At 45.1% G+C, this 11,782-nt stretch overlaps 1 protein-coding gene across 14 annotated transcripts in view; it reads left to right on the top strand.

The window, feature by feature from the left end:
* The window catches only part of ZBTB46 (zinc finger and BTB domain containing 46), a 56,213-nt gene extending 47,594 nt beyond the window's left edge, over positions 1-8,619 (top strand). For 11 of the 14 annotated variants that reach the window (XM_040576096.1, XM_040576104.1, XM_040576097.1 and 8 more), the window contains 2 exons: positions 682-857; positions 6,292-8,619. In XM_040576096.1, coding sequence (XP_040432030.1) covers positions 682-857; positions 6,292-6,678 — 563 coding nt within the window. In that variant the 3' untranslated portion in view covers positions 6,679-8,619. Of the gene's footprint in view, positions 1-681; positions 858-1,033; positions 1,162-6,291 lie in introns of those variants that run through there. The other 3 variants (XM_040576100.1, XM_040576102.1, XM_040576105.1) reach the window with 3 other exon arrangements.
* The last annotated feature ends 3,163 nt before the right edge of the window (positions 8,620-11,782 follow it).

An 11,782-nucleotide genomic window follows, 5' to 3' on the forward strand; every position in this document is an offset into this window, starting at 1 on the left:
CATCAAAGCCTGTGCAGTTGGCTTGTAAGGAGGCTTACAGGGGTCATGCTGTAATGCAACATGATGCATTCTTCTGTATTTCTGTATCCGTGCCACAGTAGTAATACTAGCGGGAGGTCGGATGATGTAGCATACGTGTGTCATAGCTTCCTGTTTGCTCTGGATGAAGCTCAGTCTTTGCACCTTCACTGAACTGCTCCTGGAGCACGTGAGGGAGCACTTAATAAATAAAAAAAAAAAAAAGCAAATTAAAGCAAAGTGCGCGGCGCTGTCAGGGTGTTGTATCTGGGGTCTGCTGTTCGTGGCTAGCTATTTCTTCCACAAATAAGCGTTGGAATTTTAGATGTTGATATTTAGGATGATTGCATATAGTAAATCAGACTTGTAGCAGGTTGCCAGCCCTCTTTATTTGCTCTTTAACGAGCTTTAGGCAATGTGTGTCAGGCTGTTGCTAAATGCTTGTGCACTGGCTCGTTCAGAAGCTGCTCAGATGAAGGCACTTGAAGTTCTGAGCTTTAATAGGACAGTATAAGTACATGGGTTTTAGGAAACTGCAGGTGGTGAAGAGGTGAGGATGTGATTTCACAGCGAACTGATCTAATAGTGAAATACTAAGCCAGAAGACTGCCCGTTTGGAGACGCTCCGAAAGTAATCCCTCTGTTCTGCTTGCTCTCTTGCAGTCAACGAGTTCACAGTGATCAGGAAGAAATTCAAGTGCCCATACTGCAGTTTCTCCGCCATGCACCAGTGCATCCTGAAGAGACACATGCGATCCCACACGGGAGAAAGACCTTATCCCTGCGAGATCTGCGGGAAGAAGTTCACGCGCCGGGAGCACATGAAGCGGCACACCTTGGTAAGGAGGCCCCCGTGAGGCAGCTCGGGTGGGTGTTGGCTGGAAACGGAGGTGGCTTGTTCAGATTAAAGATAAGAGGAGCTTCGCCTGATCTAGGTTTGTGTTTTGTTTTCCCCTCTGGGGCTCCTCGAGCCTCTGAAGACTTCTCTAGTATCTTTTCTCCCCACCTTTCAAAGGCCCAGTGTTTTGCTGACTGTTCATCCAGAGCTAACCAACACCTGCTCTCCTAACTCAGCCCGAGGGGTTCCTGAAGAGCAACCCGAAGTAGTCTGCACTTCCCGCTTAGTGCTGCTAGCCCGCAGGTGAGGGATTGAACTAGCATCTCAAACTCGGCCTCGCTTTCTAGTGTGATTTTCTCCTTTCCTCGTGCGCCGCTGACTGCCGTGGAGAGCCTGTGCGTTAGGGCCTGAAGGTAAAGTAGCTCGTGCTGTCGTCTTCAGGATTAAAAGGGAAGTTTCTCCGTGATTCGGTACAGAAAGTTTTTTAAAATATGTCACTCGGCAAGAAAAATTCAAGCCAATGCTACCGTAGTCTGGCAGTAATTAATTATTAAAAAAAAAAAAGCAATGCTTTATTCAGGGCTGCTACTCAAAACCGTCTGGGAGGCTGTTGGCTTTTCACAACTTCTTCATAAATGAAAATTATAAGCCTTTCTTTTTTTCCAGGGAACAATTAATTTGCCATCCAAAAATGGTTTGTCAGAGCTTAGCGTAAAGATGATACTGTGGAAGAGCGAACGGTTTCAGTGTAATTATTCCAGTAATGCATACCAGCAAGTTCTGTTGGCCCTCTAATTAGGCTTGCAGAGAAATTTTGATATATTTTTTAAATACTGGAGATTGTAGCTGTGAGGCTCTCCTACAATGAGAGATTTAAGAAAAAAAATCCATGGGATTGACAGTTTCACTGACTCTGAATTAATTTGCTGAAGTCACTTAAATGACTATTTTTCAATTTTTACATTACCTATCGAATTTTTAATGTAAAGAATATCTTACTAGAGGATGTATGCTTAGGCTAATTAGCATTTTTCTGCTTGGAATTTTCAAAGCCACAAAGAAAGTCATTGCCCTCATCCCAGTCCTGCAAGCACACGCATACCCTTGCGTACTTTCTTTCAAAGGCAATTTAATAGTAGTGATGCAGCTTGGTTCAAGTGTAAAAAAAAAAAAAAAATTAATAATAAATTCAAATTCCTCTCCTGCTCTACAAAGTAGTTCTATGCTCATGAAAATCAGCATATCTTTACATACTGTGGCAAAGGCAGGAGAATGCACTGTATCCTTCAGGAGTGAAATTGAGGTGATCCGCAAATTAATTTTAGTTGTTGGATTTTGCTACTGAAATCATTCTAGGTCACTGATTTGGTGCATTGAGCTCGCAGTTCAAGTTCTTTTATTATACACACAGGGAAATGAAGCCAGATATGAATAAATGTGAATAAATGTATGAGAGGATATTGTATCTGAATCTCTCTCTCAAACAACTTTTATGTCAGGACTTAAGCTGAAAAGAGAAAATACCAGCTGGATTACCAATTTTTCGTGCCAGGAGAAATTCCTGGAAAAAAAAGTGCAGTGCTGATAATACCAATTTGTTTTCATTTCAAAGACCATAGATGACTCAGAGGTATCTTGTAAGAGATAAAGTAAGGAAAAGTTTCTTGTTTTGTTGTTGTTGGGGAGGGAGGTGTTACTACAACTAAATGAAACTTAATTTTGTTTGGATTTGGCTTTGAAATATTTCCTTGTGAAAGAAGACAGTACGCGGTCCGGTCCTGCCACGATGTGTCAGCCTGCTCCTGGAGGTGGGATCACTTCGGGAACCTGGGAGCCTTGCATGGGTTGTTGTAAATGAGACCCCAGAAAAACGACAGTTTTGTCATTCAGCTGAAGTTTCTTTTGAAATGAAGCTATGAAAAGGGGTGTTTTATTATACCCAAGTGGCACTGCGATCTTCGTTTACAAAAGAGGCAGTGCAAGCTTTCCGAAGTGCTTGTGGCGAGATTAACTTCTGAATTCGTACGCTTTGCTTCTCTGGTAATCTTATTTCCGTTATGCGTAACATTTTAAGGCTTAATTGTCAATCTCGGGTAAATCTGCAGAGATGAATGCTGATACGCATCAAGTGAAAATACGTTACAAAAATAACATGTAGAAAAAGGAAATAGGTTTAGCACAAACAAAAATATATTTTTTTTCTTTCAGTTCCTCAATTGAGAACCAAAGACAAGAGAGACTATTTTAGTTTTATGTTTAGCTCAAATTAAAAAGAAATTTTTTTTTAGTCTTTACATAAATTTAAATTAAATATAAATGCCTTTTTTAAATTGGGATGTTGAATTAAATACAGGATTTTTGAGATGCAAAGACTTCGGGACGAATGATACTTCTGTGTGGTTTTAGAGCACAAACTGAGGTTTCTGGACCCGTTGCAGTGAACAGGTTGTGCCCGAAAGGAAGTCTGTCCCCTCCTGTGATATCTGCAAGGTTTTCGGCTAAAATCCATCAGCAGTTTCTCAGTTCTAGTTCGAAGCGACTTGTCTCCGTGTGTACAGGACTTTGTAACTTGGTCTGCTGCAGCATCCCACGGGACTGCTGACTGCTCAGAGCAGTGAACCTGGTTATTATTGCAGGTATTTCACGGCGTGCCCAGCCAGCTTCGTCCCTGATGCTGTCCCAGAGGCATGTGCCTGATCCTGGGCAGAGCCGTCCCTTGGTCAGCTTGTGGCCAGGTGTATTTTTCAGAAGTTCAGGGTATTGTCAGCACAATTATTTTTCCCCCGTCCAAAGAAATATTAGTATTCAGTTAGAATGTGTTTTTCCTAATGACACTTTAAAATACCCAGTGCCAAACGCTGTTTTTGTGTTTAATGCTTAATAATTCGGTGATGCAGGAAATGGGCTACTTTCTGATCAGCACCCAGCACTATCGTTCACTTTGAACACGATGACTCTACTGTCGGCACTGGAAAAGAGGGGGGGAGATGATCAGGCTTTTTAATAGATGTTTCAATTACGCATCATTATAGTGTCTGTTTTGTAATTTTTTTTTCTGGCTCTTCTAGCCCCTCTTCTGCCCTTTTTACTGCCTTTTGTAATAGCATTCAGCTTCTGGTTCCTGGAAACCATTCTGCCCTCCGTTAAAAATGAGTGATCTGTACTGAGCCTGTTAAATGGCTTTGACCAGCCTTACCCAACTGCTTTTGAAAAAGCCTACATGTAGTTAAAAAAAAAAAAATAATGACTTAGCTTGAAATGGTTGAAGAATGCGACATGGAGACCAGCTCAGAGCAAGGAAAGCCTGAGGTGGGAGAGCATCAGAGGAGCGCTGAGGCTTTGAGCACAGCCGGGGCTGGGGAAACACAAAGGTTGAGCGAGTGTTCGGCAGCAGTAGGTGCTGGGGGGGTACGATCGGTCAATTTGTCTTCTTTCCAAAGATCTCCAGCTCAGCTGGGTGTGCCGTGTGAAGAGCGAGTGTGGGGTTATGTGGAAGCCGGCGGTGAGAACAGATTATCCTGTACGCGGGGTAGGAGCGAGGAGCTGGCCTCGCTGTCGATTCCCACATGCTCAGACCAGAGCTGTGCATGTTTTCGTCTCATCAGCTGCATTTTGCTTAAACAGCCTCCTGCTGAGCCGGGGTCCAGGCAGCCTCACGCTGAGGACAAGTGACAGAGAATAAGGCAGCGGAGCCATCGATGTGCAGACTGTTAAAATCTTACCAGGCAGCTGATTTACAATAAAAGGAAGCGCTTTTTTTTCGCACGAGGCATGTTTAACCAGCAAAACCTTTCATAGAGGCAATTGTGAAGATAAAAAGAATAAATGAGTTGAAAAAAGGATTAGACACAGGCGATACATGCCCAGAGGCTCCGATAGCTGATGGTCTGCACGTAGCAGCTTGCTCGGGATGACCCTAAATCGTGGGCTGCTGAAACTTTGTAGAAGATGGATCGTTCCTTACTTTTATGCTGTTTCCTCAGGTGCTGAGCACTGGCAGTGGTAGGACACTGGCCAAGGTGAACTTCTGGGCTGTCCCAGTGTGGCGTCTCTAAATGAAGCTTCACCCTGCTCTGGGAGCCTCCACAAGGGCCTGCTACCTGGCCCCTGCTCCCTGCTTTTATTTTTATATATTATATGTATGTGTATATGTCTAATATATATATACACCTACATACATGTATATACTACATATATATAGCTCGTGTATGTGTGTATATATATGAAATTCAGGCATTCTCGCTGTACCAGTTGGCCATTTCCTCCAAGAGAGGCGCAGGTGAACATTTTGAGCCAATTTCTTGGCTTCCACCCATGGCAAAAGCAGCGAGAGACGGAGTTCACCTTTGATCAGGCGTTCCCGTGCTTCTCAAAGTATGCAACCTTGCCCGTTGCGCAGTGGTGTTTGGATCTTCAAGCGATTCCTCTTATCCCGCGCAGCATTTTGCCGCTTACAGCTTACCCTGTAAGTGTGATGGCTCCATATGCCTGTTATTCTCAGAGGTAAAATACAGCATGGTTTGTGGAGCAGACGTTTGTGACAAACCATTTTTCAGCCAGCAAAGTAGTCAGAAGTAGGATTAAAAGTGTATTTGGCAGCTTTTTTAAGATACGGGATGCACTGACAGTGCTGCTGGTCTCTGCTTCTTGGCAGCAGTGGGCTCGGGAGAGAGACACCATTAAATTAACACGGCGTTAATACCAGTTTGATCTTAATACCAGTCTGATCGTGCGTTGCTCTGCTCTTGCCTGCAGAGGACTGATGCTTGGGGTGATGTGGGGTTTCGTTGTTGGGTTTGATTTTTTTTTTTTTTAAAGATTTTCCTCGTGTTGTTGTAAGGCAGCTGAAATTGCATCCACGTAGTGTTGGTCCACGCAGCACTCTGCCTCGCCACAGCAAGCCTTGCCGGGCACGGTGCAGCTCCCCCTTGTTACGGTCCCTGGGTGTAGCTGTGCTTCGTAGCCTCACAAGTGAGAAATTCACAGAGGGAGCTACTGCCTCTGGCAGGCCGGCAGAAAACTTCACGTTTTGCTCTCGCTGGTGTAACTTTCAGGCGCGTTTCCTGGCAGCTTGTAACGCTCGCATCATCGAGGTTATTTTAAGTTAGTTTGCCAAAGCTGTACTTGGTAAAATGGTCGCACCCCAGGTTTGAGAAGAAGAAAAAGGAAATAAAAGAAAACTGGAGGGATTGGAAGTTCCTCTCAAAACTGCTAGTTTGATCGGAAGGCCTTCTCAGAAGGGTTTCCCGCAGTATCGCAGCATTCGAGTTCAATTAATTGTGATGGGTTGAAGTTCAGCGATGAAGGCTCGTGGTGATCTTGGTTCACAGCCAGGGGCTGCGGCGTCGAGCCTCGCAGAAAAGGAGCGTGTCCTCCTTGCAGCTCTCGGTCTGTCCTCATTGGCATTACATTTTCTGATCGTTCTCCTTTCCTAGGTCCACAGCAAGGATAAAAAATACGTCTGCAAAGTGTGCAACCGAGTGTTCATGTCCGCAGCCAGCGTGGGGATCAAGCACGGCTCTCGCCGCCACGGGGTTTGTGCCGATTGCTCGGGCCGGGGCATCGCGGGTCACCTGGACCACAACGGCGGAGAAGGCTCCCCGGACGAGCTGTACCCCGGCGAAGGGCAGTACATGGAAGACCCAGACGACATCAAAGTGGAGGGAGACGAGGAGATGGGAGACGACGACGACATCAAGTGGAAAGACGACGTAGGAATGCCGCAAGATGACGTGATTTTAGATGATGACAAAGACGTCGACTCTCCGCAGGAGCAGGAGAACTCTGGGGAGAACGACAAGGATTTTACCTGGATTTCTTAGGGATTTTTTTTCATTTCGTTCTGTTGTTTGTAGGGGGAGGGAGGGCGGGGGAGGAAGGAGTATGTTGGAAAAACTGCGTAGCCTTGTCGTCGTCCATGTGTGCAAAATAATTTCTGTGTTTTCTAAACGAGTCCTTCTCTGTTCCACTCAGATACTGTGTTAGCGGTGTCGCTTCCAGTGACATGACCGACTTCACCTTCCCCCTTCTCCCTTCACGAAGAAACCCGACCGTGTCCGCCTCCCCGGCAGAGCGAGCCAGGCTCGTGCAAGTGACTTACGGTGTCCATAGGGGTGAGCGCTGAGCGGGGAGGAGCGGGCGACTCGCAGGCTGCGTGAAGCTTGTTTCCCCTGTACCTCTCCCACCCCGAACCCAACACCGGGGAGAGCTTGTGTCCGAAGCAGGTTTTTTGGTGGTGGTTGTTTTTTTTTTAACACCTTTTCTGTGTTACAAAATCCTAGCGGCGGCGGAATTGCGAACTAACGTTGTGGAAACAAATCGATGTACGTGTTTGAGGGCTTTCCCTAACGATGCGGGCCTTTTTTGCAAAGTTATTTAAAGAGTTTTTATTATTTTTTACGGAGCCAAATAGATCAAAAGGCAAGTCAGATTGCAGCCTTACGAGTTCTCGTCATACAAGTAGATTCGTAGCTTCCAAAAGAATCACCATCAAAAAAGATCATGGCATTTCTTGGACCTACTGGCACCTTACCCGTGTCCCGTCTTCCAGCCTTGCTTACCGCATTCACCGAAATGAGTGCTGGTGTTTCCACAGAACTCTTTGCTATAAAGGGCACGGGTAATTGTCTACCTGTCATCGTCTCCCACAGATATTTTCACTTTTCTCCCTTTGCTCAGCTGCCTTTTTCATGAATATATGCAAACTGTAGTAAAAAAAAAAAACGAGGCATTTAGCAAAGTGCAGGACAGACTGTGAAACATAGGAAGCCAAGGTGAGGAAATCCTAGGGCAGTGGAAATCCTGCTGCTCCTGCCCAGCAGGCTTCAGCAGGGCCAGGGTTTCACCTGGGTGCGTTGCTCTTCCTTGCCAAGCTGAAAACTTCGATTCATCATTGGTAGGTGTAAAGCCTATCAAATTCATACAGGAAACCTTCAGTTTCAGCTGCACTGGTTTGATGTAAATTTGCAAATAAATTTTTTTCTTAACGAGAACCAGGTTTCTCTCCTAGCACGTCTCCTAAAAGGTTTTGTGGGTCTGCTCCAGGTAGTTGGATTCTCCTTGTCCATATCGGCCACTGTTGCCTTCTTCCAACTACAAGGAAATGACAACAACTAAGTGCATTGGAAGTGTCTTGTTCCTGCGAGAAAGCTTGTTTTACCTTTCACCTCTTTGCTTCTGGTGCTTTTTTTTAACAAAAAAAAAAGAAAAGAAAAAAAAAAAAAGCTGAAGACCTCACTATTTCCTTGCTGTGGAGCAATTTTATACAATGTCTGTGATGACGGTATCTTGAAACCTGCCACAAAAGACAACCTGTTGCCAGAAAGCCAAATGACTAAAAGGTGCTATTTTTTTTTCCAGTGCTGGGAAAGGCAATCTCTGTGGGGAGGGAAAAAGTTCTCGCAGGCGTGTTGTTCCTTAATGAAAAGCATGGTTCCCCCCAGCAAAGAAAATAGAGTTTATTGTACAATAAACCCCGGGAAAGCAAACGATCTTTCAGGATTTAAGCTACTGAGCACCAGGGCTTGTTTTGGGGGAGCGTGGCAAGGTGGGAGCCTTGCTTCTGGCCCTGCAGTAGCTGCTTCTCCACTCGTCCCCGCCGCACGAGCCGCGTCCGGGGGTCGTGGGTTTTTTTGAGTCCCTTTCTCTGCAGCCATCTCCCGTTCCCCGCAGAAGCTCGCTGCCTTCTCTCTGCGTTTCTTCCCCCTTCGTGCTGACGGTCGCCGTCACGGAGGAGCCTCCAGCACCTCCTGGCTGCCGGCTTTCGGTGCGTGGCAGCAGCTCGGCAGCGCGTTTCCCTCAAAGCCACCTCCTGGCCCCAGGTCTGGCGTCGGGCTCGGGGGGATCCCCGTCGCTGCTGCTGTAGTCGTTAGGATCGGGGAGGTGAAGTGGAACCAGTCGCTTTGAGCCGGGACGGGCAACCCTCTGCAACCCTCTTCTCAAAATATTTAAAGCGTAGAGCGGTAGGGGCACGTAGAAACGTTTTTATTGAACTGTACAAACCTAGTTTTGCATTTTAGCTTCCTGTAAAGCCCTGTTGCTGTATTTAAAAGACGTGAACAGAACCAGTATTTTACGATTGGACCTTTGTATGCTTTTCTTTTTTTTTTTTTTTTCTAAGTACAAAACCAATCAGTGGTTGTCTGTTGGGGGGGGTCCCGGGGCGTTACCTTGCACGGGCTCTGTATTTATTGTACCTGTACCTGCGGAGGGGCGGGCTGGGGGTGGCCGACGGCCTTGCAGCCCTCACTTGTTACGTGTAGACAAATACATACAGTACTTAAAAGATATCTGTAGCTTTGCTTTTTATACGTAAGATCTATTTTATTTTATTTTTTTAACCCAAACCGTTCAACCCCCTTGTTTCTGTGACATTCCATCTTGCTCATCTGTTCTGATTCCAGAGTAAGAGTTCGCTACCTTGCCTTCGGAGGAGAGCCAGAAGCATTGACCCCAGGTTTTCCTTCTCCTCCCTCTCCCTGCCCTAGCACTTAGGTGACTCGATTTCTGTGATCACTTACGGGGTGCTTAGCTTTACTTTGCTTGGCACTAGGAAATATTTCCTATTTTTTTTTCCTTCCTTTCCATTTTTTTAAATGGTGGACAGTAAGCCACGCGGCTTTCAGAAACGTTTCCTAGTAGTGCCACTTTGAAGCTCTTTGAGCTGAGAATGCAAAAAAAAAAAAAAGAGAAAAAAAAAAAAAATCCACAGAAAAGCTAACTTGTTATAATGTTACCATTATAATATAGCACATGCTTCTATATTACTAACATACACTATATATACCAAATAAAATCGTTCTAATATGTGATGTATATTTTAAGTGCTTTGTTTCGCTGGAGGTGTGCAGACGTGGAAACGCAGGTCTTCAAGAACTGGTCCTGACACTTCCGTGCTCCGGAGGGCTCTTCTCGAGGCTCGGTAGTTAAAAAAGGGCAGTTGGGTTGTTTTTTTTAATGCTGAAACTTTATACGACGCCACCGGTTGCTGCGAGCAGCCGGTGCTGGGGGCTTCGGGCGCGGGATCTGGGGGGTGATAAGGGGGGATAACGGCTGCAGCCCCCAGCCTGTGGGGTTGTGCTGTGTGCCCGGACACTGCCTATGCAAACTCTGCTGGTCTGGCTGTGCAAAACGCTCGCCCTGCCCTGCCCATCCTGCCCACCTAGCTCGGGTGGCCTTCGGCACCGCGTCTTTGTACGTCCCCTCCGGGCTTCGTACGCCTTGACGGGGTTCCCTTTTCTTAATTTTTTCTAACTGTATATACGTCTGTGTGTGTGTATGTGTGTGCATGTGTGTATATATCTCAGTATATACGCACATACAGGTCTAGTTTCAAGAAATATCTCCCTTATAGATGAAAAATTGATACACGTAGTCCGGTGACAATTTTTTTTTTTTAAGTATTCATACATACTTGTAAATGTTGCTCCCTGAATTTCTTTATTATTCTCTTTTTTTTTTTTTTTTTTAATATAAAAGCGTGCCAGGAATTGGAAGAGCATTTCAAGCAGTGCTTTGCGAGCTTCTCATGCAAGACAGCACCAGGGTGTGTAAGCATCCGTGCGCTGTCCTCGCCTTCAGCAAACGTAGCCGAGGAACAGAGACATCGTGCGCTAGGCAGGCTTGGTGCAATGTTTAAGGGAATTCTGTAGCGATTAAGGCAAATTACCTTCTTGCATCTCCTCCTATCAATTTATTTCAAAAAAATTATCCTCAAAAAAAATCATAAATTAGCTGTTCTCGCGTAGGTTTCTCCCTTGGGGATGAGGCGTGAGGTCACCCTCAGACCTCACAGCTCGGGGACGGTTCGGTGGGGAGGTGACGAATGGGGTGTGTCTTAAGGAAGGATCGCAAAGTGACTGTCTCTTTCTTTTTTTTTTAATCAAAAGTCAGTGTTTTGGACTACAAAAGGAATATTTTTCATACGAAAGGAAGCCCGCTCTAGCGTTAGGTCCCGTTTTCTTTTGTATCTCGACTTATGCCTTTAACTACTCTGCTTTTCCAAAGTGAAAGCTGCATTCGTTTGGCGTTTTGTACGGATGTTTGGGGAATTAAGGACTTCTGTCAGCCGCTGGCTCCCAGGACGCCGCGATCCCACGGGGGCCGAGGGCGCGGGGCCAGGCCCTGCAGCCCCTCTCCCCCCGCTGCTTCCCGTTTTGCACATCACCCCTTAGGAAAGAAACTCCATGAAAAAAAAATGCAAAAACTGGAATTTTTTGCAATATTATAAAAGATAATCTTATTTTAGCTCATTCTGTGACATGTGCGACTCCTAAGAAAGCCATACTTAATGGTTCTTTTTATTTTTAGTTCCTATATTGTGTTTTGAATTTCTGCCTTTTTTTTTTAGTCCTGCATAGTAAGAGTGCTGTGTGTATGCTTTCATATATATTTATTTTTCAACGTGCTTTAAACCTGTCTACAAAAAGAAAGCTAGACAAACAAACAAACAAAAAAAAAGGACAGTGTTTGAAGATTGTTATTTTTTTTGCTGGGAATATTCTATATTATACTGACTTTATATTAATTATTATAAACCTGTGTTTGTATTGAAGATGTGTTTAATATTTTGGGGGAAGTGAGGAGATTTTAGTAACCAGAAGTCAGTGGGAGAACATGGCTGTGTTGTACTGATTTTCTGTAAATGTAGTTCAGGTAAATATGACCTTATTTTCTAGTTGATCTCACAGTTTCTTGTCTGCCTGGGCACGCCAGAGGTGTGCCTCTTGATTATAATTACTTTGTGATGGGATTTAGCTTAGACATACTTGCAAAAATCAATCAGTTTCAATAAATTGGGAAATTGCTGCTAAAATTTTGGTCTGGCTCTTTTTTTATATCTTTTTTTTTTCCTTTCTTTTTTTAACCCTCCCTCCCGCTCCCGGCTGTGCTGTCAGGGTGCTGCCGCCTTTCCCACCCTGGGCCCAC

This window comes from Cygnus olor, chromosome 16, assembly GCF_009769625.2.
Source record: "Cygnus olor isolate bCygOlo1 chromosome 16, bCygOlo1.pri.v2, whole genome shotgun sequence".
Lineage (NCBI taxonomy): Eukaryota > Metazoa > Chordata > Aves > Anseriformes > Anatidae > Cygnus > Cygnus olor.